Here is a 26,017-nt window from a genome sequence, read left to right as displayed (position 1 = left end):
TCAAGAAGGATCTGCCTTCGATTTTCAATCGGGATCTCCTCTTAGCCGATGCCAACGACAGTGATTCTTCCAGGGCCAGAGGGGTTGTCGCATCGTCTTCCTCTCTACAGCCACCGTTGAAGAAGATCTTTCTTCAAAGAGCGAGATACGCCATTGTCCTCGGCCTTCGAGTTGGACTAGCTCGAAGGAGTAGTAGATGGTGGAGCTGGGCTTCGGAGATGAGGTGTGGGTGATTGGATTCATCGGAGGGAGAGGGGGGTGGGGTAGGAGAGTTGGGAGGAGAAGGGAGATGGAGAGAAAGGGAGGGATGAAGAGAGGAAGTGTTTTTTTTCTTTTCAAAGATTTTTTAATGTTATTATATTATATTATATAATTGATTTATTAATAATTTTAAGAAATTGATGGGTCCTACAGTGGACACGTCATCAGTTAACGTCTGACGAAATAGTTAACTTAACAGAAGGCTTAAATTGGTCATATTTGAAAATCATTGAGTGTAAATTGATGAAATTGAAACTCGGGGGCCCATATTGAGAATGACCCCAAACCTTCAAGGAGTCTTTTGACATTAGCCCTTTATTATATTATAAGATGAATACTCAAAATTCTTTGATATTGTTAATTTTATTTATCTATACATGTTGAGTGCTTGTTATCGTTCTTAATGCTTTCAATTAATTGGCCACTAATTGCATGATTGGAACAAGTACCATAAATTACATAGTCGACTCAGAATACTTCTGAAATTCTCGGTCATGATTTTGATTACGGAAGACACTCCTTCATTAGGAGGTGGGGTGGGCAGTGATGGCTGTGAAGAGGTGGGGGAGGTGGTATGGGTGACTATTGAGAAGGATGAGAGAAGGGGAAGAGACAAAGAAGGATGAGAGAAATGTTTTATTTATTTATTATTTAATATTTTTTAATTAATGAAATTGACACAATTGAATATTTGACGTGATTTGCTAACAGATGCAAATATAGTGGGTGGCCAAAATTAAATTCAACCCTAACCCAAGTGACCAAAAATGTAATTTCCCCTAAGCGAAATAAAGCTAGAAAGCTACAGAAAAGGAGTCTTGTTCTACTTCGGGTCTTCAGCAGGGGACTCCCCCTTATTGGCGTCCTCTTCAGCTTCATTCTCATAAGTTGCATTCTCCTCAGCTACATCCTTGTCTGCAACAGTATCTTGCTCATCATCATTGATAGAGTTGAAAGGAGCAGCCATTTTCTTGCAATCCAAGTACCCCAACTTGTAAGCATAAACAACAGCTTCATCCTTGGATTCTTGAGTGGTCTTCTAGAAAGCATCAAACTCATCCTACACGTCGTCATAGCCTTGAGATAATTCATTAAATTCACACTCAAGTTGGAGACAAGCTTCTTTCTAATTATCCAAGGCATTTGTGGAGGACGTAAACTCACCCTCCTTCAAAGAAAGAGAACTTTGCAGATTAGAGATTGTCTTCTCCAACTCAGAAGTCTTTGAATTTTTGGCTTCTTGACACTTCTACTTAATTGAAAGTTGATAAGCCACAGAGTTCAGTTTAACAAGCTCACCTTTTGTGAAGACAATTTCAGCATACTATGCATAATTTTTCCTCCCTAACTCTTCAAGTTGAGCAGAAGAGGGGGGCAACAGTAGATAAGTGTCGAATAGCTTCCGAAACAAAAATCACACCTTTTTGAAGTAGGTCAATGATTTCATTCTGCTCTTCGGAGGAAAAATTCATATATTCGCCAAAGTTAGCAGCTTGACATAAGTGATCAAACAACCCAACGCATGCAGATGCGATTAATAGAAATTTGGTCTTGAGTAGATTAGTGATGCAGGAGTCTCTAGCTATGCTAGATTCATTCAAGGTCCTCCTGGGCAGATCATCACTACCTTCCACAATCTTTCAGCAGGTGAGGTCTCTTTTGGACAAGGCTTGATCACAACATAAGGAAGTCTTTGTTTTTTCTTTAGAGGAGACACATTTCTAGCACGGGAGGTTGCAGCTTCATTCTTGGAATCCTTGAGAACATGCTTCTTCTTTCCAGAAACATCAGTCGAAGACTCAGCTCTTGCATTGAGCTGATCATCTAGATCAGGTCCATACTATTTCCACATTTCAACATCCTCAACTAGGGGCAAGCCGCCTTCCATTTGTCTATAGTCACCCAATAGCCATCGCCATTCACGTAATCTTTGCGAAATATTTAAGGCCTGGCGGACTTTAGCCATGTCTGACTAGGTGTCAATCCTTTTTGTGATCATATCAACTGCACGTAGAAGACATATGGCAGTCAGTCACATGAACACATATACAACAAAAACCTTTGAATATGTGAGTAAAGCAGATCAGCAGACCAAGACATACCGTGGCAAACACATCCACACTCCATGCGTGGTCACCTGAATTGAGGTTATCAAACAATCTTTCCCTGAACGAGTGGAGCTGAGCAAACTTTTCATTGCGCCTCACTTTGAAGAAAATGAAGAATTCTTGCAAGGTGAGACCCAACTTGAAAAAGCGGCTCAAATTGTCAAAGCACATCACAACACGATAAACGTTTGGGGTAGACTAACATGGAGCGCACCCCATGACATGAAACACTTCCTTGAAAAACCTAGATATGGGAAACTTGAATCCCAAAGAGAAATAGAATGGGTGGAATGTGATTATCCTCGCATTTGGATCATCCGAGTCCATACTGTTCGCAGCCTCAGATAACAGTTCAGCCAAGCTCACATTCACACCAGTACGGAAAGCTGTAAAAAACTGAGATCGCCATCTCTGAAATTGTGCCTCATGAGTGATGCGGTACATGTTGGCTATGAATATTTTTCTGTAGGCCACCAAACAGATATAAAGGAGCTTGTGAGTTAGATGATTGGCTTCCTTCATCAGACGACATGGTGTCAAAGCAACTATAATAAGAAGAAGATGATCATAGTTTGAAATCAAGTAAAAAATACCAACATGGAGGAGAAGACCCCGCTCACCTGCTGGTAACTCACGGTAAGAGTAAAAAAAATTGATGATGGGTCTCGGTTTAAAAAAAATGAACGAAAAAAAGAGGTCGATCAGACCACAGCTTACTAGGGGAATGCGATTGGTTTTCTCTCTCTTTCTCTCCCTCTCCTCAACATGCATAGCCTCTCCCTTTGTTTCTTGTCCTTGCAAGAAGTCAAATAAGGGAGAAATAAATAGGGGGTGCGGCACAAGGGGAGTGATTAGGGTTTTAATCCCTTGAGTATTCTTGATCAAGAAGGAAACAAGGAGATAAACCACATCCTTTCTTTATGAGGAGTCCAGCAATAATTAGAATTCAAAGATTTTTATGAGGAGTCCAACAACAATTGGATTTCAAAGATCCTTTCTTTATGAGCAGTCCAATAATAATTGGAATTCAAAGAGTACAACAAGTTCAATTTTTTCATGTCTTACATGCACCACACATGACATGCATAAGCTGAAGGGCATTTGGGAGCAAATAATTTCATGACCACTCCGGTGGTGCCACGTGGATATTAATATCAAGGTCAAGATTGCCCTTGGTCACATTAATTATGTTAATTAAATCTTCATTTAATTAGCTAATTAATGGAGCCTAAAATATAGCTTATCTCCATAAATTAAGGAAAGCTTGGATGCTTGGGTAAATGGATAATTCCTTGCATAAAGGAATTATTCTCTTTTGATAATTCAAAGAATGGCTTCATGATTCTTCCCATATTTATAGCCAAGAATAATGCACAAAAAAAGTAATCAATAATCAAATCATGATCTCAGAATCAATTATTATTCTCTCTTTTTATGAGAAAATTCTCTTGCAACGTTCATGAATAAACACACATCCTTGAGATAATTTTTGCGACCTAAGCATCGGAGAGCCTTTGGCTAACATTATGGTGTTTATCCAATTGATTGTTCTTATTTTGCAGGTAATTTTCGAGGAATAATTAAAGTATGGTGAAGTTCTTCATTTAATTCATGTAAGAGGAATTTTGCTACAACATAAGTGACAGTTTAGAAAAAAGTGTGTCTATTCTTGAAGACAGAAGGAACAGATACAACCTATCATTCATGAACATGCACAACCCATCAAATCACACACCATTTTCATTCAATTAAAATATTTAATTTGTAAAAGAATTCAATTTTTTCCACGCTTCCCTCTATGTTTAGATTTTTGGGAAATTAGCGGCCAAGGCTTTTGACCCCTGGAAGGGGATTTTTAGGCATATTATTATATTATATAATTAATGAATTACTTTCATTTTCTATTGGCACGTGTCATAGTCTTGGTGACTCTTATTGTACGCCGACAACACCCGATCAGAACCTTCTAGGTCTTCATCCCCTCCACGCAACCCCTCCCATCCGCAATTTACATGTCAAGATAGCGCCTGCTCTGTCTTTACCCTTCGCCCATCAGAAACCCTAGCACCGTCGCACTGCGGCCGTTCCTCCATCACGACGACGCCGTTTCCTCTTCGTCTTCTCCTTCAGAATCACTCAGAGTCGGTCTTTCTTCATCCCTTCGCTTCAGCTTTCAACTGTGTAAATAATTTACGGTTTTGCCCTACCTCCTCTATCTCCTTTTCTCTTTCAGTTGCGCTGCTTTGCTCCTCATCTTCCCCAAATCCTTAATTTTGATCCCGATCGGTTTCTCCTAACCTTATTTCTGTCTTACAAATTACTATTGAAGGCTGTGAAGCAATGGAAGCAATTGAAGCGATTAGCAAGCCGATCTTTGATTGTAAGAGGGTAAACCGGATTTTTATTTTTAATTTGATTTTTTGGTTTACAAATTATACCTTTTAATTTTTATTGAAGTCATATATCAACCAATTTTTTTTCCTTCCTCAGTCTTGATTGCACCGTGGGTTACGGAGCTGTCCTTTTGAGGATTGAGGTAACTGTTGCCTTCTTTTGCTTGATCTGTTGTTGAAATTTGGTCTCCTGTGTGATTGGTTTCGTGATTAGAGTCTGTTTATCTGTTTGAGCTGTTTGAACTTTGAACTTTGAATTTTGATTGTACGCTGATTATTACTCCTTTTAATTAATTGAATTTGATGCTTGATTGTGGGCTGTGGGCTGATGTTTATGTTGAATCTATGCTGAATCTGCTTTGATTTGTTTGATGTTGTATCTTTGTTTGTGGCATGTTCAAAATTTGTGGATAGCTTTTAAAATTAGATTGTTTGAGACTCTTCTAGAATGGAAGAAGAACAATCACAACGACAACGTTTGTTGATCTCGATCCTTCTCCAGCTGAAACCGCATTGGTTCCAGCTCCTCTAAAACCCTTAGGGTCACATGTACTTATCGTAAGGCAACTTTGCATGTACTCTCCACAGGCATGACACCATCTTAACAATCAATGTAAGAAGTATTGGAGGAATAACAAAAGATCCCTACATTTCAGTAAAAAGAGTCCTTTGGTAGTAATCATTTGGAGGCTTTGGGTTTTAGTAGAGACATGTAGGATGGCATGCTCTGAGATGGTAATCATTGATGAATTATCGATTATTTTTGTGGAGGGAGAGGGGATTCAACACTTTGATCCTCATCTCGCACATGGACAAAGGGTTTACCTTAGCACTGCCACATGAACTTCTATTCAAAATACAAACTACATAGTTGCCATATCACATTTTATCAACGTTTTAAAAAGTGAAATGTTTATGGTTTCGCTACGCGTAAGCCTTTGGTTCGTAAGCTTATCAAGACATCTATGATTATAATTTAAAGAATAATATACAAGCTATGTAAGTGTATATTATACATTTGGTGATTATTTTCTTTTGACATTTATTATTAATCTTTAAGTATTAGCTCTTATTTTGCGCAGTATTAGTGTATTACAACTCTTATTTAATTTACTATTAGGTTTTTATGTCTCTCAGGAGTAAAAAATACTTGTTGGGCCACATTTCACTTTTTTTTTTGTTGAAAAGAAACAGTATATTTCAAAAGGGACTAAAACACAATAGTGCACGAGATGTCCAAGGGGGCCACCTCACAAACAGAAAGAAAAATCTCTGCACTACAAAACTACTGCTTTCCAATCTAGTTGGATAAGCTGATAGCTAATTTCCTTAAACTCTGCTGAAGCAGAAGCCCAAAGAGATGCCCAGACTCGGATACGATCCCATAGCAGCTCTACCTCGTCCCCCACCGCATTCTCAAAAGTTCTCCTATTCCATTCCCCCCAAATTACCCAAAAGATTGCCATCATGGCACAATTTCCCAACACTGAACCCTTTCTCTTCCCACCAAAGAATCTAAATCTAGCTTCAAACACCTCACTACAAGTTGCAAAGTTTCCCCATGTTATCCCTGTCTCCTGGGATAGCTTAGCCCACAGGGATGAGGCAATAGGACATAGCAAAAATAGATGATCCACAGTTTCACTGTCTTTTTTGCACAGAACACACCAATTAGGAGAAAAGTACCAGCCGGGTCTTTTCCTTTGGACCAAGTCGCATGTATTAATTCTGCCGTGAGCGATTAGCCAAACTAATACTTTTACCTTAGGGGGAGCTTTAGATTTCCAAATTACAGATGGAGGAAAGCAGAGATTTGGGTGGGGGTTTACCATCAGGTGCCTAGAAAGGGATTTACAGGAGAATACTCCTGAGGACTCCAAATTCCAAATTCTGGTGTCGCACCTACTTTGAACCAACACAACCTGTTCCAATCTGAAGAGCAGCCCAGATAGTTCTTCTATTTCCTTGTCCCTTAGGTTCCTATGGAACCCAAAGTCCCGGCTTAGTGGAAGGGCATTCCTGTCTATACAGATGTCTGCGATTTTGGCATTTTGTTTACGAGAGACTCGAAAAAGGCGTGGAAATCTCTCCCCCAAAGTCGAATCTCCCAGCCACACATCTTCCCAAAATCTTACTGTTTTCACTTGGTTTGAAGGAAAGTGCCATAGGCCTGCATATCATGTCTAAAAAAGTAAAACCATGGGCTGTGACATGTACACTAACAACCACAGGAAATATGAAACACACCGTTTCATTGAAGGAGAAGACTTAATGCGAAAACAACAATCTTTGCCACATCTCTTTAAATCTCCTTCCTCTCGAAACTCTCAAAACGTTTTCACAGTATACTCGTCACCGCCTCTGAAAACAGCATGTTCCTTATGCTGCCTCTGAAAAATAACTTGTGCCTGACGCAGCCTTATGCTTTTTGTGACTTTATCTAAAAGACAGCATGCCTAAGACGATTTGTCGACGGCTTGCCCTGCCTCGATGCTCGCCTCACAAATGCCTTTGAGAATGCTCTATTTTATTGTTGGTAATTGGATGATGCAAAACTTTATTGCCTCGATGCTTGCCTCACAAACGCCTCAGGAACGCCCTTGAGGACATCATTGTCAAACCCTTTTAGGTTTATTGATGAAAGAGATGGAAGAAGAAATCACATAATTTAATCTTATCTTTATGGTTGGATTGAGTCTTTGGAGCAGATTTTTGTCAATAGTTTTCTTCCTGTTTATTAGTTTCCCTGTTTTTATTTAGGAACATATCTGTGTAGAATTTATTATAACTTTCATATCAGTTGTTGAATTAACAAATTAGTTTTATTAGTTAAGATGGACTGCATCTTCTTAGAATATTTAAAAATAATATGGGCTTTATCATTTAATTTGCAGTATTAGTATTACTGATTGTTATTTTTTGGATGAGCTTAACATGGGATATTTAAGATATGAGCTATTTTTTTTAGCACAGCCTAAGTTTGCAATTGTAACAAAACCCGACAGGGGTACTATTACCCAAACCCAATTTAGCAACCCTTTCTAAAGTGGGGTACTATTTATCTAGCATGTGGATTTTAGTTCTTTCTCTTTGTTGAAGCGTGCCAAAAAAATCAGGTACTGAACAGTCTATTGTCTTGTTATCCTTCTGATTCCTTCTATTTCTTCATTCGCTCTTCTTCTAACATATCAGATGTAGAAAGCTAAACTTCTTCTTTGAACCCCGAGTACCCACTGGTGGGTATGACATGACCGAATTTTCACCAGAACACCAAAATTATACTGAGAGTCTAAAGCACTAAATTTTCTCCCGAATATCAGAGAAAGTCTGGAAATCATTTTACCGAAATTTCAACAGAAATTTTTGTTGTATCCGCAGTATTTAAAATTTTGGGCTTGGGCCACCCAGCGATGATGGTTGTAATGTCTTTCTCCGGTTTGTAAAGACTTCTTATGATGTCACTTTGATGTTCAGCTAGCATTCCACTAGCTAGACCAGTGGACAACTTGTCGTCTTAATGAAAACTTCGAAGTTAAATCACATCAACGCTACCTTTCAAGATATGTGTGCAATGTATTTAGACTTGATTGAATTGGGTTCAAATCAAATCCACTTTTCGGGAGAATGACTACTAGCATGCGAAGCACAACAAAATTTTTGTTCTTAGGCCTTGTGTTGGTTTTTGGAGCCTTGCTGTCTGCTCCAATATACATATATGTTTTTTTGGTTTTGCATGTTCGCTCTTTGTTGTCTGCTGACTGGAATTTGTTTATAGGTTTTTTTAAACCAGTTTCAGTCTTTGTAGTTTTTATCAAGTTTGATTTACCCAAGACTTTATATTGGGCCCTTTTGTATTCCTTTGTCTTGAACTTCGTGAAGAACACCATTTTATCACTCGTTACGAACAAAAAAGTGGGGCTGTGCCCCAGTTGTGTTCCCCTTTGTTCTACGAACCCTTATTGATTCTGAACTTTGTTTGCGAAACAACCGGGCTTTTGATGGGCCAGCCCTTTCTTATGTGCTTGACCCTGAAAGGAAAATTCTCTTTGAGGAGCACTAGGCGCTCCTGTGTGAAGGAAAAAGGATGAATCCTTTGTTACATCTGGCACGAGATGATAATGAGAGCTTCCTCTATTAATGAACAGCGGATTGGCGGAGCTTTTGACATGGGTTTTTTTTCCTTCTGAATTTCTCTCACTGGTTCTTTTTAAATTTTTTTAATAACTTTGTGTTAAAGTCATCTCTATAAGTCAATCTGCTGTTAGGTACAAGGTTGGTTTTCTTCTCTTTGTAATCTTTAGAAATTGCTATGAATTTTTTAATTTTGTTTTTTACAAATTATGAGGCATGAGGAATGTCAATGAATTGATTGTCTTTCCTAGGTTGTATCTCCTTTAAGGATGAGACTAATAAGCTTCTAAATGCTTCTTCCTTCTCATCACCATTGAACACCCAACATGCGATGCTGATTTTACAGTTACTGTACCATGACTACTTTTTCAGTCTTGTTCCTCATTTTGTAGAAGTTCTTTAATTACAAGAATGCTAATCTACTCAATTATGCAGCGAACTATTGACATACTCAAGTTATATATCAGTTGTATATGGTTTTAAATGATTTGGTGTCATAATGATGCATGTTATGGCTGGTGGTCATTTAACTTTGTTTATCTATTATGTCAGAGTTTATTTGTAAACTTGATTAAATGTGTGTAATCATATATTCTTAATGTTTTCTCTCACCCAGGAAGGATTTGAAAATTATCTTTGATGGGTTGGCTTCTAACAATGGTTGGAGCTAGAGTTCTGTCTTAATTTTGTTTTCGAGCTTTTGGATTCAGACTTGCTGATAGTTATTGGTCTAGTAGACAGAAATGGACCCAAAGATCGCAAAGGCATTGGATAGTGGTCGTAGAGTTCTGCTCGACTTAAAGAGAAAGCGGGCAACTCGGTATGCTGCAAATTGTCCTGGAGCTACCCACAGAGCGTTACCACAGAGGCCGAACTTGAATAAGCTTGGCAAGCGAAGGAAATTGCATGGAAGCAAAAGCAAGCTCATGAGCTGTGGACCTCGTTTTAGACGATCCTTGCTTGCATCTTATTCAAATTTTGCAAGGAGCAGTGTGCCACAGCGTCTGATGTTTTATCAGAATGGTGAATGGACTGATTTTCCTCGGGATCTTGTTGACTTGGTTAGGAAAGATCTACAGGTGAAGAAGGCAGCTATGAACATCAAATCACAAGGTGAACATTATTTGCTAGATTTTTTGCATATGTTCCGTTTGGACTTGAAGACTGGCCTACAGCAACCTATTGCTTGGATTGATGAAACTGGTAGTTGTTTCTTTCCTGAAATTTATGCTGAGGAGGATGATGAGCCAAGTTGGAACTGCCTACCTGAAGGTGTGAAAGATCTGGAACCCTGGGTTGAAGATCATTGTGGGTCGCATGAGATTAGACTGCACCTGGAAATTGAAATAAATGGAGTGGGTCAATCTGGGTTGAATGAATGTAGTGGGGAGTCAAATGGTTTTGTAAAGAAAATTCAGATTGATCACATACCTGCCAATAATTGTGCTGGTATGGAAGTTGAAAATAGTTGCAACAGGAAACATGGTCTAAAAGTTGATGAAGATGTTGAGGGCAATGAAGAGATGAAGAAGAATTTAACTAGAGCAACTGACACTGAAAATGGAAAGTTGGATTGTGATATGGTGCAAAATATATTTCTGAAAGGAGTGAGCACCTTTGATGGTGTAGAAGTACTTGATATATACCAATGCTCAAGTAATCTGATGCAAGCTCGTTTGGAACTTTTTCAGAAGCAGGTAGAAATTACTAAAGCATTTCGTGGTGATGCAAATGTACGATATGCTTGGCTTTCTTCTTCAAAGGGAGAGCTTTCGACTATAATGATGTATGGGCTTGGTCATTGTGGACTAGCGACAAACAAGTCCATATATGGCACTGGTGTTCATCTCACAGCAGCTAGCTTCTCTAACACCTGGTTAGTGGGGTTTTTTCCGTCCTTTACAATTTTTGTTTCACGTGTGAATTATGTTTATAACCTCGATATGAATGATGAGATATCTGAAAGGAGTTAGTCTTCCTGGGGTGGGGTTAGCTACTTTCTGTCATATATAAAAATGCTTTGTCAAATGAGATGGCAAAGGGAATAACAACGGATGATTTTTAATGTGCCTTGAGGTGCCTGGCTTAGCTGGCTTCTTTTGTGCAATTTGGTAAATAACTGTTGGTGACATTTTCTGCACTGTAATGGATGGTAGTAAGGGCTGGACATGATTAGTGTGAAGTAATGGAGATGGTATTCACACTGTTCATCATCTAATGCATTGGTAGATCTAGCTACACCTTGTGGGATGTTCCTCTATGATAAATGTATTAATTGACTTAAGGGCATTGCTGGTTTTTGAATTGAATTGTTATGATTATATGGCACTGCTGGCTTTATGAGAAGTTATTGATATTGGTTGCTAAGAAAATTTCTTTTCTGATAGTTTGATTTATTGTCCTTATGGTTGGTTTTACATTTGGTTACTCTTATTAGCATGCTTATCCGAGAAGGAATGAACTTTTCATTTGTTAACAGTGCAAGTTATTGTGATGTTGACGAAAACGGGGCACGACACATGTTATTCTGTCGTGTCATAGTGGGAAATATGGAGTTACTTCACCCTGGAAGTAAACAATTCCATCCCGGTAGCAAGGACTTTGATAGTGGAGTGGATGATCTTCAGGATCCAAAACATTACATTGTCTGGAATATGAACATGAATACACACATATACCCAGAATTTGTTGTAAGTTTCAAGGTCTCATCGAAGAGTGAAGGTGATACTCTACTCCTCAGAGCTTCCTGTATTTTTTTTTTTTTTGCTAATCTTTAATAAGAACCTGTGTGTCCTTGTATATGCTACTAATTGTACGACTCAGAAACAAACTAGTTCATATCATCCCAATTTCTATTTCAATGTGGACGGAAAATGTTTAGGAGTTAGTTAAGCAAACAGGGCTTCATCCATTGTTCATAGACATCAACTCATGGTTGGGATTTGTGACTAAATCCCAGAGATGAATCATGAATCACCTTCCAACTACTGAATCAATGAGACAGCTGGCTGTATCTTCTACAAATGCTGTATGAATACCATGGTTTCATTTTATGAAACTTTTTTTTTATTACTTTAGAACTGGTAATTGATGTTTTTACAGGGCATTTGGTTGGGACTGAGAATAAGCTTGGTGTTTCCGGGGTTGCGACATCTTGCCATGGACCTCAGGGCTTGATGCAATTGGAATCATCAGCAGTTGACACAGTACGTGCTAAAAATTTGAATATTTTCTGTTTCTTCTTGGGTGTGACATTGTGATCCTTGTATTTTATTCAATCAATTATATGCTGAAATGCTCATTATTGTTTTATAATCTTACATTTAGTATTTCACATAGTATAATTCTAGAAGTGTAACTCACGTTCATCCAATCCATGTGGCGGCCACCTGGAAGTTTGATTTTTATGTTTGGGATCTAGGTTCCAATCTGTGGGGATGCTTAGGCCTCATTTTCTAGCTGTTATATAAATTGAACTGAAGTTATGAGGAGTTTGGTAGGCTTTTCCGGTTTTGCATTGAAATTAAAATTTCACTATAGTAAATAGTATGGCTTGCATTTTTGGCATGCATTATTTTGGTTGCAGTGAAGGTAATTCATTTGCTTTTACATAGCCATCTACCCTGAAGATCAATATTGACTATGCAATATGTGGTACATGTGGGAATTAAATTCGGTTATGAAATGCACTCGGCTTAGATTCAGTGCACATATTGGTACATATGATTAACAATGAAGGTTTGAGCATTATGGGCCATCAGACATCAAATCTTTTCATTATAGAATGTCATGTTGTTGCAGATGTAATTGTTGCTATGTTCAGTGACCATTATTGTCATTCAAACACTGGTGAACTTGCATTAGTGTGATGGATTATATGAAGTCTTATATTTGTATTTACTTGTATTGAACATCTAGAGAAGTGTGTGGGGTGCTTCTGGATGTACGAAGAATTATTTATACACTGCAAGTGCCTTATATTTTGGCTGCCAACCCTATTTGTGACTGAACTACTTTTTTTACGTGTAACAGTTACATTTTCACTTTGACAATAATTTATATTGTCATAGAAAGTTTTGTTTCTCTTTTTTTCTTTCCTTTATTAACTGTGAAGTTCTAATAAACCACGGTACTCAACAATTAGCATATGTATTCTCATAGGGGAGTGAAAATCAGCCAATTTCGGATTCTGGGAAGTCTCATGGAAGCAATGGTCAAATGGTTTCAAAGTCTGGGAGATATCAGGGGGAAACCACTGCTACTGGTTCTACTTCTGAAAGAACCCCTAAATCCCCTTGGATGCCTTTCCCTATGTTATTTGCTGCTATTGAAAATGAAGTTCCTCCCAAAGATATGGAACAAATTAATATTCATTATGACTTATTCAGGGTATGATTGATATTGTTATTTTCCGTCTCGCTCTTTTTATTTTTTTAACTTTCTTTCTTTGAAATCTTTCTTGACACATTTATGTGCTTGATTGTGATGATATCTTTTCAGGCAAAAAAGATCACCCGTGATGAATTTGTGAAAAAATTGAGGTTGATTGTGGGAGATACTTTGTTGAGGTCTACGATAACGGAGCTTCAATGCAAGGTACAATTCTACTTCTGCAGTTTAAACATTGTCAATGTAATCTGGTCTCACATTGACACTAACATGCACATTAAGAGTGAATCAATCTCATGTCTAAACCTCGTGCACATCAAGTTCTTTCTTTATTGTACATGGGAAGGAGGATTGGTCTGTAGTTTTCTGGTTACCCCTGGAAATGATTTCGTGGTGGTTGACTAATTGAGCAGACAGACTTTTGATTGTGATCATACAAACCATGTTTGAGTCAAATAAAAAGAAACTTAAGAGACTTATAAAACTATAAAACTGAAGCTGTAACTCTGTGACATGTAAATCTCAAAGAAAGATGCCCTTGCATGGTGCGTGAGGTTTATAAGATGGTTCTTAAATTCTGCCATATTTATAGGTTTCATTTTGTTTTCAGTTTTCTTCTTTCTTTATTTTCTTTCAATCCTTGTGATAATTGAATTTACAGTTTGAGATAACGGGGTGCTTAGTGGAATAAATTTATTGAAGAAGAAAAATGCAGGGAGTGCTGTAGGGGTTCTGCTTTCAGTTGCTTTTGAAGGTTTCTACGTAATTTGACGTGCAATGTCAACCTATGATCTGGATTTTCCAACTTAACACCTGAATATCCAATTTCAATAATGTCTCTTTTTATTTTGGCTGCCAACCCTATTTGAACAATTATCTTCTCTCTTTTCATGCTCTGTCTAATGTGATCTTTTCGTCCTTCGCCATAAATAAATATCTCCTGGGTGGTTCATCACTTCCATTCTTTTGTTACAGTTGAGTCGGTTCACCAAACTGAAGGATTGATTGGTTCCAAGTTAATCCGTTTGGATTTGCTGATCTAGTCAAATGCAACTTTTAGAATGATCAGATCCTGTATGGTATTAGATTTATTCATAACTTACGTTGCCGCTTGCAGATACCCTATAAAAGCCAAGAGTGAACTGGAAGTGCCAAAGACAGGTCCACGCTTTCTCTAGTTGATGGTAGCATGCGCCTGTCTCTGAATCTGGTATAATGCCTTCCCATGAAGTTTCATATATCTGAAAATAAAGATTGTTTGAAGCTCGCATGGTAGTAATGCGTCGACATGAAGTAAATGTTATCAGGGACCTGGATAAGGTTTGTATTTTAGGAACTCGTTAGTATTTTTTGGGTGAAGTTTATCTAGGGTTTTAGCTGAAACATGCTCACTATAGTTACTTTTGCGAAGACTGGATTGATGTTTTTAATGTGTATTATTGCTATTTACCATTCTTGTGTATATTTTGAATTGTCTAGTAGGCCTCTTATCAGAGCGCCGACCTGGTTGTTTGAGACATAAGAAAAACTTCTGTCAGTTATTGGAATGTAGATGAGTTGTCTTTTCAAGGTGACCTTGGATGGTATATTTGGCTTAATGTTTTTGTTCATTCACTTGAAAAACCTGATTTTTAGTGTTTTGGGGAATTCACTTTGCACAATGACCCTTTCTGGCTTTTCAGTTATCTTCCTCGAACATGCTTTCCCAAGCACCCTGTCCGGCTTTTCACTTTGGACTGTTTTTTGTGAAGTCGATGTGGACTGGGATAGGGTTTCACCTGAGTCATAAATCTCAGGGTCCGATTGGAGTTTAAATCGGGACCTGCTTTTAGAAATGAAATTTGACTTTTGACAACAAAGGAATATCATGGCATGATGGTGTTTTCCTTTGAACCTGTGGGCGTTTAAGTAACCTTAGTTGTGAAAAAGGAAAAACTGATAATGTATTAGGTTTCAGGGGATATTCTAAGATTTAGGTTCATCTATTTGATCCTGTCTGGTTATTGATGTGCATATTTGTGACGTCTGAGCATGCATTTTGAAATCTTCAGATATGATTAATCTTCAGTAAAAACTGAATGGAGGGTTGATATGAATTGGCGACTTGCTCACCTGGGCTATCAAGGTAGCGTGCACCTTTAATTACTGAAAAAAAATTTATTATCTGTAATACATTTATTGACCACGTTGCGGACCATCTGGGCTCCACTAATGTACGTGGGACTTAGCTGTATTAGAGTAGATAGCTATATGGTAGAAATAGCAGTAGATAGCAATGTGGTAGAAATAGCAGCAATATTAAAGAATCAGTCCTTACTTTTTAAAATTGTTCAATTTCTTGAATAATCAGTCTTTACTGGGTATTACCCAATTGGCACTCAGATCCATCATTAAGTGGAAAGGCATGTAAGGGCATTTCTAGCACAATTTGTAAGCTTCAAAAAGGAAGTCAAAACGAAATGAAAGCGTTAACGAATTCGTCGCAGGATGGATGAATTTTAACCTCCAATGCATGGAAAAAATTAAACAAGCAATTCACAGTATGTATGTGCCCCAGTAATCTCCTACCTGAGATATACGTAGTGAGCACTCCAAGAAGGCCACGCACATTTGACATGCTAGTCTCAAAGGCATGCAATGTTGAACGGCAAGTTCTCGCAAAACAAGAACTCCAAGGATGAAGCGAAAGAAGAGTCTATGGCTACGTTTCGATAAAATTGACAAAAATTTAGTAATGGCAAGGAAAATAAATGACTGAAATGGCTCACAGTTAAAAGGAGTGGAAAGAGGTCCCTTTGATGATGATGTTGAACAAATTCTCTCCGAGCTCTTGAAAGCTGAAATTAGCGATCTTCCTGAGTCTAAAAGAAGGTTTTGTTTTTTCTTGTTCCAACTTTATTACTATTCTGATTTTCTCCTACACTGCTAAAATTCTGCTTCCTCTATATCAGTATTTTCATAACTCTTCTAAATTTCTAATTTATGCTTCGTGTTCAACTTTGTATCTTTTAAGCTATCTTAGACTTTCTCTAATTCTAACGGGGATCCACCAAGATCGAACCATACAAATAAGAAAGGTATGCTTGTAAGTGTTTCATAGTAAAAACAACATCAAGATTAAGTCGTATTGTCTAGAAGATGTATAAATAGGTACTTTATTATTCCAAGTATCCTATTATAGTGCTAAACATGCTCTGATACCAAACTCGCAGCATGGCCTTGTCAAGTTAAAACTGAAATATGAAGGATGACTTTGAGGTACGATTTGAATTGTTTCCTTAAAGTGTCAGTGAGTTTGCTAATGGGTTCTTGGAAGACCACTTCCAAGATACAACAAAGTATGGAATATGCGAATGGCAAAAACATAAAGAATTCTCTTAGAAATTACTCTAAGGAAATTGTATGATTGTAGAGAAGAAGAAAGAGTAGGAGACTATTTAGAATTGGTTTCTAATATATTGCTCTATTAACAACAGGAAGTATATGAGCAGAAGTTGTGGAAATTGGTATGCTTATTTTAAAAACATATATATAATTCAATAATTCAATAATTGCCTTAAATTACCTTTATTAATAGGAGTTATTTTATATTAATATGGGCTGATTTTCTCAATTGATGCGTCTACTGTCTTTAAAGTCCACCAATGTCTCTTTTGTGGTATATCATGTATATATATGTGATATAGCTAGGAGAGAAAAAGATACAGACGATAGCTGCTGCTTTCTTCCCCTTCATATCTTTCTCTTATTTTCTAAACTAAGTTTTCTGAGCGACATAGAAAGGTGTTTGTATTCGAATCCTTCCTCAGTGCAAGGAAGTACCTAGATAGAGGAGATTCTGGGGTTGTTTTATCCTGGGGACGTAGTGGCCTTTTTTGAACTGCTTGCACAAATTGGGCAGAGCCGTCTTAAAGAGAGCGACTTATTTCGCGACTCATCCCAAGAATCGTTCATAGCTACATATTGTATTTTCCGAGTAATATTGTTCTCTTAATTTAATTTATGCACCAACAATTTTAAGACATTCCATTTGCCATAGATGTTGGGAACCAATTTTAAAAGCAGATTTTGGATGCTACTCAAATTATTTCCATAATCATTCATGTATTTTCTAGCGGGTAACTAATTCCTGCATATTGAAGGACACCGTGGTAGAAGGACTAAATATTTATCTAATCTCGTTGGCTAATGGTTTGATTTTGGCAATTTTGGCTTTGACAATACCCATGGTTGGTATGAACATGAGATAAGTGATTTCTACCTCGGTAACTCCTAATAAGCTTATTGGTTTGTTATAATTGATTTATTGCTTCTAGCTGTTGGCTTTTCCTTTGAACTTTGGGAATTGAATTTTATGACAATTACAAAACAGAGGTTTTCTTTTTATATTGGCAGTTGAATATCTTGGGGGTTAATATATTCTAGAGAGTTATATTTATATTTGTATTGCAGACTATTAAAAGTCAATTTATGTCATATACAGTATGACGTTGAGAGCTCTTCAATTCTTCATATCATTTAGTTTGGTTTTAATCTATTGTTGTATTTTCAATTTTGCTGATACATTGATGAAGGAATTAATGGGTTTCACTAGATGATTTTCTATCAATTCGTTCGAACTCATTAAAAACTAACGTTTGGCAGTGGACTTGCTTTGATAAAAAGGGACTTTGAGAGCAGCCACTTGAGTTAGTTGCCGTGGAGGGTATATGGAGAATACTCAAATAAAATGATAAATTATATCAGTGTAAGTGGTATTTAACTTTGAGTTTTGGTGTAAGGGTTTCAACCCATACAACCTTTGAAGCATAATTAGCCTATTAGGTGTGTGAATCATGCTACTTTTCCTTTTTGTGAAGCATTCGATGATTTCATTATTATATTTGTTATGGTTATCAAGATGACTTTTGATTAGGGCATATCCTATGAAAATTTAAAAATAATTTTTTGAGTACCATTTTAATATACTTTGGGAGTTTTCTTATTTTGTAAAGGTTGAGAATTTCCACAACTAGTGGGGGTTGAGAATTCTAGTAAGCCTAACATTTTCCATTTGAAAATGTAGGGATTTGTTATATTCATTTAATGACCTATCTAATTAATAAGTAAGTACTTTATTTTGGTAAACATGCCAATATATCTATGTGAAAATTTCTTATATCATGCAACATTATTTTGTGACTAATTTGTGTTTCATCTTGATATGAAAGTGGGTGTGACACATTCTTTGTATTAAATTTTGGTGGAGACATTTTATTGTCTTAAAGGGTTTCTATTGAGAATTGAGAAGGTGCAGTGACAACTTGAATATGCCATGTAGCCACTTGAAGTGCATGATAAAGAAAGCTTCAACAGGTGCACTTAAAGAATTGATATATTTTAACGAGTACTGACATTTGAGAGGTATTTTTGATTATATGAATTGATATATAGTGAATTTATGTTATACTTTAACATATAGTAATGCACATGTGATCTCTAATGATATTAAGATGAAATCTACTAATCATTTGCGTGCAACGTTCTAGCAAATATTCTTGATAGATATACATGTTTACAAGTGGACCTAGTCTGGAGCATTGGTATGCTGTTGGGGGTCATGTGGTACCTTAAAAGGACGATGAACCTTGGATTAAACTTTGAGAAGTTTCCCGCGGTCCTAGAAGGATATAGCGATGTTGATTGGAATACCATGTCAGATGATTAAAGGGCTACTGGAAGTCTAAGAAACATACTATTCTAGCTCAATCATCAATGGAGTCAAAGATGATAGCTCTATCAATGGCTAGTGAAAGCAAGTTGGTTGAGAAACTTACTGTTAGATACCCCCTTGTGGGAGAGATCGAAACCAACTATTCTTATCCACTATAATAGTGGATTATGTATGGTTTGATGAGAATTTAGCTTATCCTTTGACGAAAGGACTAGCACGAGAAAATGTTTTGAAAACCTCAAAAGGAATGGAACTAAAACCCCTGGAAAGTTGAGTCACTTGTGATGGTAACCCAACCTATAGAATGGAAATCCCAATAAATAGGTTCAATGGGTAATAACAAGTCATGTAGTGATATGAGTGAAGTCATGCTAGTATTGTTCCATGTCCAACCTTAGAAGCATGAAATCCTGAAGCGATATAAGGTTGAGTTATTTATAACTCTTAATGAGATCCATACTCTATATTGAGTGGGATATCTAGCTACAGGAATATCCTTGATAGTCTCACCTATGTGAATGTGGAAGTGAGGCCGCTTTCTATGGAAATTTGGGGGAAATTTTCTAGAGCATTCACTATACCGGGATATAAGCACATGGCCATAACGTGCTGGCTTTTGAACTTCAACCTAGTAGGGTTGTGTGTGTGGTGTTTTCAGAGAAAGAGTTCAAAACTATATGTTACTCTTGTATATTCTGAAGCTCCGTCACTATGTAGAGGTTGAAGTTGAAAGATACCTTTACTGATGCATAGTCTTATGATATGTTGCTTAATGAATTTATTTCTAAAATAAACAAGTGGGGGATTGTTGAAATTGGTATGTTTATTTAAAAAATATATATATATAATTCAATAATTCAATAATTGCCTTAAATTACCTTTATTAATAGGAGTTATTTTATATTAATATGGGTTGATTTTCTCAACTGATGCATCTACTGTCTTTAAAGCCCACTGTGGAAGCAAAATATCTCAGATCCTAGGTCAAATAATTAAGCCAATCAATTTGGGAATTATTTGACCTAATTGGGAGTTACTCGATTTAATTGGGATCAAATCCATAATTACACAAATCTCGCCAAATCAGGAAAGAATAATTCCTTTCCATATGTGGAATTATTCTTCTGAAACCCTAGCCTCCAAGACTCCTATAAATACATGGCTACGCACAAGGGTTGAGGTACGTCTAAAATCCTATCTGAAACTCTGCAGAAATTCCCTCTCACAAACCATAGCCGCCATAACTCTTTCTCTCTCCACAAGGCTCCGACCACCACACACGGCCCCGGCCACCCGGTTCTCCCCAAGGAGGGCGCAACTGATGAAGTGGCGACTGAGGTAGTGAAGCATGTATACGGGTGGCGAAAATCCTCGTGGGGGCGAGTCCCTGACCCTAACGGGGGAGATTTCGGGGCCAAATGGGTATCAAGTACGGGGATCCTTGACCCTAACAGGGGGAGATTTCGGGACCAAACGAGTATAGGGTACGGGGATCCCTGACGTGTATGGGGAGGGGATGATATTAGTGTCCCCATCCTCAAACCCGACCTGAAAATATATATGTTTATATTTAAATAAATATATATATAATTATAATATTTATGTTTAACCCTAAGTTAACCTTCCTATCCTAATCCTTTCTAATTTTCTCTAGAATTTCATATTGATGTGATTTTGAATAGTTGAGTTCAGCTTTATAGTTAATTTGGATGAGTTGAATGATAATTTAATATGAAACTTAATGTTAAAATGTATGATAAATATTTTTTATGCATAAAAATCGGGGATTCGGGGAGGGTATGGGGGATAGTCCCCCGACGGGGACGAGGACGGTGATTCCCTGAAACCTATGAAACAGGGATGGGTTTGGGGACGGGGACGGGGGCGGGGATGGAGAGCGGGGACCAGAATGGTATTGTCATACCCGGCCCCTACCTGGCCCGTTGCCATCCTTAAGCATGTAGTCGGAGCTATTGAGCAGGTGATTGAGGAGGGCGGAGGGCGTAGTTGATCATGCGAAAATTAAGGAGGCTGCTGATCAAGAGTCACCTGCTGAAGTCCCGCAGTAGATGAAGACTCATTTATGTTTTCATGCTTTGTAGTTTGCTTTTCTTCTCAATAATTGGTCTCGGTTGACCATCTTTTTTTTGTTGAACTCTGACCAGTCGATCACTTTACTATGAAAAACTTCAATTATTTCCTTAACTTTAGTCTTGTGAACTGCTTGAGTGACCAGCTGGCGTCTTGGTTTGGCAACTGCGTGAGTTATCTCTTTGAATTCTTGAATGTTTACCTGCATCTCCCTTAAGATGCTTTGGAAGCTGACTTGCGTCTCCATTAGGACGCTTGTCGCAGTTGTCCTGCATCTCCCTTATGACTTTTTTTGGACAATAGCCTGCGTCTCCCTTAGGATGCGTTCGGGCAGTTGTCCTGTGTCTTCCTTAGGGTGCTTTTGGACAGTGGCCTGCATCTCTCTTAGGACACTTATGGCAGTTGTCCTGTGTCTCCCTTAGGAAGCTTTAGGACGGTGGCCTGCATCTCCTTTAAGACGCTTCTGACAGTTGTCTTGCTTCTCCCTTAAAATGCTTTTGGACGGTGGCATGCGTCTCCCTTAGGACGTTTTTGGCAGTTTTCTCGAATATTTCATTGAATAAAAACTCGAACTTGTATTGATGTTTGTTGTGATTACATCGCTTTATTGAATAGAAATAAATGGATGAACAGAAAAAACATCGGAAGTAGCTTTTCCTTCAATTGTGTTGGAGATTGCTCGCTCGCATGTTGGGGATCGAACTGGTTAGCGGAGGCTTCATGGGTAGTACCTTCGAAGGTGATGAACATTCCACTGTCTTGGAATTTATTTTCCCTCCATGGTGTCAAGTGTATAGCTCCCTTTGCCCCCAAATCGGCTGACCATGTATGGACCTTCCTAATTGGGTTTCATCTTCTTTGATCCTTGCCTTTGCTCCGAAATGAAAGCTTTTCTAAGCGCAAGGTCCCCAGGTTGGAATTGTCTAACTTTGGCTCTCTTGTTGTAGTAGGACATCAACTGCTGTTGATAAGCTACTACTCGAACAATGGCCTTTTCACGTTCTTCTTCAAGTAGGTCAAGGTTGACCATCATCTGCTTGCAGTTCTGATCAAGGCTACCCACCTCGATACTCATGGATGGAACAGTGGTATGAAGGGGAAAATAAGGTATCGTTGGTTGATCTTCATTTGGTAGTGCGATAAGTCCATAGGACTCCGGGCAGCTCATCAACCCACTTTCCTTCGGTGCCTTCCAGTCTTTTCTTTAGGCAGTCCATCATGAACTTGTTGGGTGCTTCTGCTTGGTCATTGCCTTGCGGATATCTCAGAGTTGATAAGTGCTGCTTGATGCCATACTTTGCAAAGAATGCAGTGATTTGCTTGTTGATGAACCGGGACGCATTGTCAGTGAACAACGACTGGGGGCAGTCAAATCAGTAGATGATGCTCTTCTAGACAAATTACTCAACATCATCTTTTTTAGTAGAGGATATAGCTTCGACCTCGATCTATTTAATAAAGTAGTTGGTGACGAAGATCATCATGTCTTTCTTGGCAGGTGCAGGCATGAGCTATGTGTGTTTTGGCCGGAGCCGTTTGAAGGAGAGAGAGCATGGCGTGAGAGAGAGAGAGAGAGAGAGAGAGAGAGAGAGAGAGAGAGAGAGAGAGAGAGAGAGGAAGTTGCTAGGGTTTTTAGAATAACCTCAAGTGTGTTGTGTTATTTATAGACTCCTTGCTTAGCTTGAGTTTGAAGAATAATCCTTATTTAATTAGGATTATTTTTACCCAAAAAGATAATAGGAATTAATCAAAGAGATTGCTGGAAATTGGTTCCTTGATTTGGGGAGATATTTCTATCTTAAATCAAAGATAATTCCCTAATTAAATAGAATTTAATTAGGATAATTAGTTGACCTAAGGAATTCCCCTTTTTTCACGTGTCATCTTCTTATTGGCTATCGAAATATGTATTCTCATAGTACTCGTCCTCGTCCTGATTAACTTTGGATGCAGTTCTCATCCTCCTGCTATGTGAATTGAGATGGGTCTGGATTTGTTTTCCTAGATTTTCTGTATGAATCTGAAAAGTACCCAGATAAGAAGAAAATCTCATATTTGTCAACACCCAAAGGTGCAATTGGAGATTTGAGAGATGAGAGTGTGCTTTTTTGGATGGTTGATAAGAAATTAGGTTTGAGGTGTTTTGTTTTTCTGACTGAGCACGACTGGGAGCTTTGGTTTAAACTCAATAGGAAGTTTATTATTGTGGTAGATAGTAAATCAATTTCACCTAATTTAGATAAGGTCAATTACTAAAATATAATATCTAATTTTACAATAATGTAATTTAAAAACCTTAAAATTACACACAATGTCATTATTTCTATATTTTTACAAATTTGTTAAAGTCAGTGTCATTATTTCTCTGGGCGTAAAAAACATTGGGCCTTGTTTTTACCCTCTAATCTATCACCATTCTCTCTTTTTCGTTTTTTCCTCTTTTTTTTATAAATATTTTTTTATAGTAAATACCACCAGGTTGTCCGCTTGAAGGGTGAGATTAATCTCCGCTCGGGGTTCGACTTGCCCCTAACCACAAAGTGGTTTATTTGTTAGTTGGGTTTTCACTTTGTACATTGTTTTTTCCTCTGTCAGTGGTGCCTTTGCAACTTGCACGCTTTGCTTTTTTTTTTTCTTCCTTTTTTTTTCAATACTTCTTCTCCTCCTAGTCTCCTCCTTTGCTCAAATGTAATTGTAAATATTTTCGTTTGTAGTCTTATATATATACATATATACACACATGAAGCTAATAATGAGCAATATAGAATATACAATGTAATACAAAATAGAAATTATATCGCAGTTTTCTATTTTATGTTACTCTAATATTTGTATTTTTTAAATTTATGAAACAAAACTGCAACACAGTTTTTAACTTTTTATTTTATGTTATTCTAATACTGGTATTTGTAGGCTTATATTATAGAAACTGCAACGCAATTTGTATTTTTATGTTACTCATATTGGTATTTTTTTAGGTTTCTAAAATAGAAACTGCAACACATTGTGTACTTTTATGTTATTTACATATTGGTATTTTTAGGATTATATAATATAAACTGCAGCGCAATTTGTATTTTTATAGGGAGCTGATTTTCCCACTCCCCTTTTCTCCACTTACACTCCCTTCTGTTTTTTAAAACTTTTTAATCAATTTTGTTTTTTTTTATATTCTCTTTTTCCTACTCTACCCTTACCATTCATTAGGAAAGTTAAATAATAAATCAAAAATCAAAAGAAAAGAAAATATATCTCTCTCTCGCCTCCTAGCCTCATCCAGCCCTAAACCAAAAAACCCCAACCCCACCCTTTAATCCTGACGGCATTTCCATCCTAAGCAATCACCAACCCCCAAAACACAGCTGCACTGGCCAGCCTCCCCCAGCCCCATCCATCTAACCCCTCTCTCTCTCTCTCTCTCTCTCTCTCTCCAAAATTTATCAAGACACCCCACCCCCCTCCTCCTTCGGTGAACCCAGCACCAGCACCAGCACCACCACCGGCACCTTCACATCACTTGATACGAAGGCACAATACCAGATTCAACCCCAAAACCCAGCATGTCACTCTAAACCCCGACCCCATTAGATCTGGCCTTCAACACCGACGATCTATTGGAGATGGATGCGTCGGGGTGGGGATGATTCTCTCGTGCACTCTCTCTCTCGGTCCATGTCGCTCTTACTCTCAGAAATCATTTAAAGATGGATGGGTTGGGTTCAATTTAATTTGTTTATTGGAATTGATATGAAATTTTCTAGTTGTAGGTTTGATTATTTGTTTTGAGTATGAGTGATGTGAGTGAGATTGGGGTGTGGGGCTGGGATCGCAGTTTGGTTGCAAGATTAGGGGTCTGGGAAGGTGGGTGTGGGTGGGGGTGAATTGATGTTGAGTTTGGGTAGTTGATGGTTAGGATGGCTGGGTGGCTGAGTTGGGCTGGAGGTAGCAATCGGGCTGGAGGAGGCTAGGAGGAGAGAGAGAGATATCTTCTTTTCTTTTGATTTTTGATTTATGATTTAATTTTCCTAATGAATGGTAAGGGTAGAGTAGGAAAAAGAGAATATAAAAAAAACAAAATTGATTAAAAATTTTTAAAAAACAGAAGGGAGTGTAAGTGGAGAAAAGGGGAGTGGGAAAATCAGCTCCCTTTTTATATTGATATGTTTAGGTTTATAAAATAACACAAATTGTAATTATAGCTGAGAATTTCCATTTCAACTGTCCCTTTGAAAATTGTAATTTAACAATTGGTCAATCTTTATCCGTTCTCCTTATGCTACTTACAGGGACAAATGGGCAGCCATGAACTAAGAAATTAAAGTAAATTGAAGCAAATGAATTGTGCAACAAATAAAAACAGAAAACAAAAATTTGGAATAATCTGGAGTGGGATCGTTGAATCAAATGAATTGACCAAACCCACCTCGCCCAAGTAGCTCTTTGTTTCTGAAGCCTTTTGTGGCTTTCTTTAATTCTTGGTAAGAGCAATGACTGAAACTGAGAGCCCGATAGTTAAAGATTGGTGCTTTTTCTTGGGCTGTGGAAGCGAAGGAAGAGAACCCAAGTTAAGAGCATGAGCCTCTCTGAAGGTCCAAATGGATATGTAGTGGGACCTAGCAAGCAGACCCGTTGAATCTATAAATCTAGCATGCATAAAGAGAGAAGAGGGCAAAAAAGTAAATTCGACTCTCACATTAAGCAAGATTAACTGGTGAATTGTCCCCACTTGTACCTAACTTTTACCAAGATATGAACTTTTTTTTTTTTCCCAATTTCCCTCCTGTTGTCTAAATAATCAACATTTCATCAAATTTTCTGTTAAATTATTAAAAATAATTTTTTTTTTATAGAACAAATTAAAGAAAAAAAGAACAAAACAAAAACAAAAAAAGATACCTATACCCACCCACATACCTCCCCTCCCCTTTCTT

General features: G+C 37.7%; 1 protein-coding gene across 8 annotated transcripts; it reads left to right on the top strand.

Annotated features, from left to right (window-relative positions):
* The first annotated feature begins 4,361 nt into the window (after window positions 1-4,361).
* LOC110744771 (inactive poly [ADP-ribose] polymerase RCD1) lies at window positions 4,362-14,856 on the top strand. Of its 8 annotated transcripts, none has more exons than XM_021944783.2 (9): window positions 4,362-4,510; window positions 4,603-4,749; window positions 4,860-4,905; window positions 9,510-10,769; window positions 11,373-11,614; window positions 11,996-12,099; window positions 13,055-13,282; window positions 13,394-13,489; window positions 14,400-14,856. In XM_021944783.2, the coding sequence occupies exons 4-9, from the start codon at window positions 9,637-9,639 to the stop codon at window positions 14,421-14,423; spliced, it is 1,827 nt and encodes a 608-aa protein (XP_021800475.1). In that variant the 5' UTR covers window positions 4,362-4,510; window positions 4,603-4,749; window positions 4,860-4,905; window positions 9,510-9,636; the 3' UTR covers window positions 14,424-14,856. The 8 variants fall into 8 exon arrangements, with proteins under 8 accessions (XP_021800475.1, XP_021800476.1, XP_021800477.1 ...); XM_021944784.2 differs by having other exon boundaries at window positions 4,365-4,510; window positions 4,699-4,749; XM_021944785.2 differs by having other exon boundaries at window positions 4,365-4,510; window positions 4,699-4,757.
* Window positions 14,857-26,017: the final 11,161 nt, after the last annotated feature.

This window comes from Prunus avium, chromosome 2 (genome assembly GCF_965620075.1).
Source record: "Prunus avium chromosome 2, drPruAviu1.hap1.1, whole genome shotgun sequence".
In the NCBI taxonomy this organism is placed as follows: domain Eukaryota; kingdom Viridiplantae; phylum Streptophyta; class Magnoliopsida; order Rosales; family Rosaceae; genus Prunus; species Prunus avium.
This window is presented reverse-complemented; position numbering and strand designations above follow the sequence as displayed.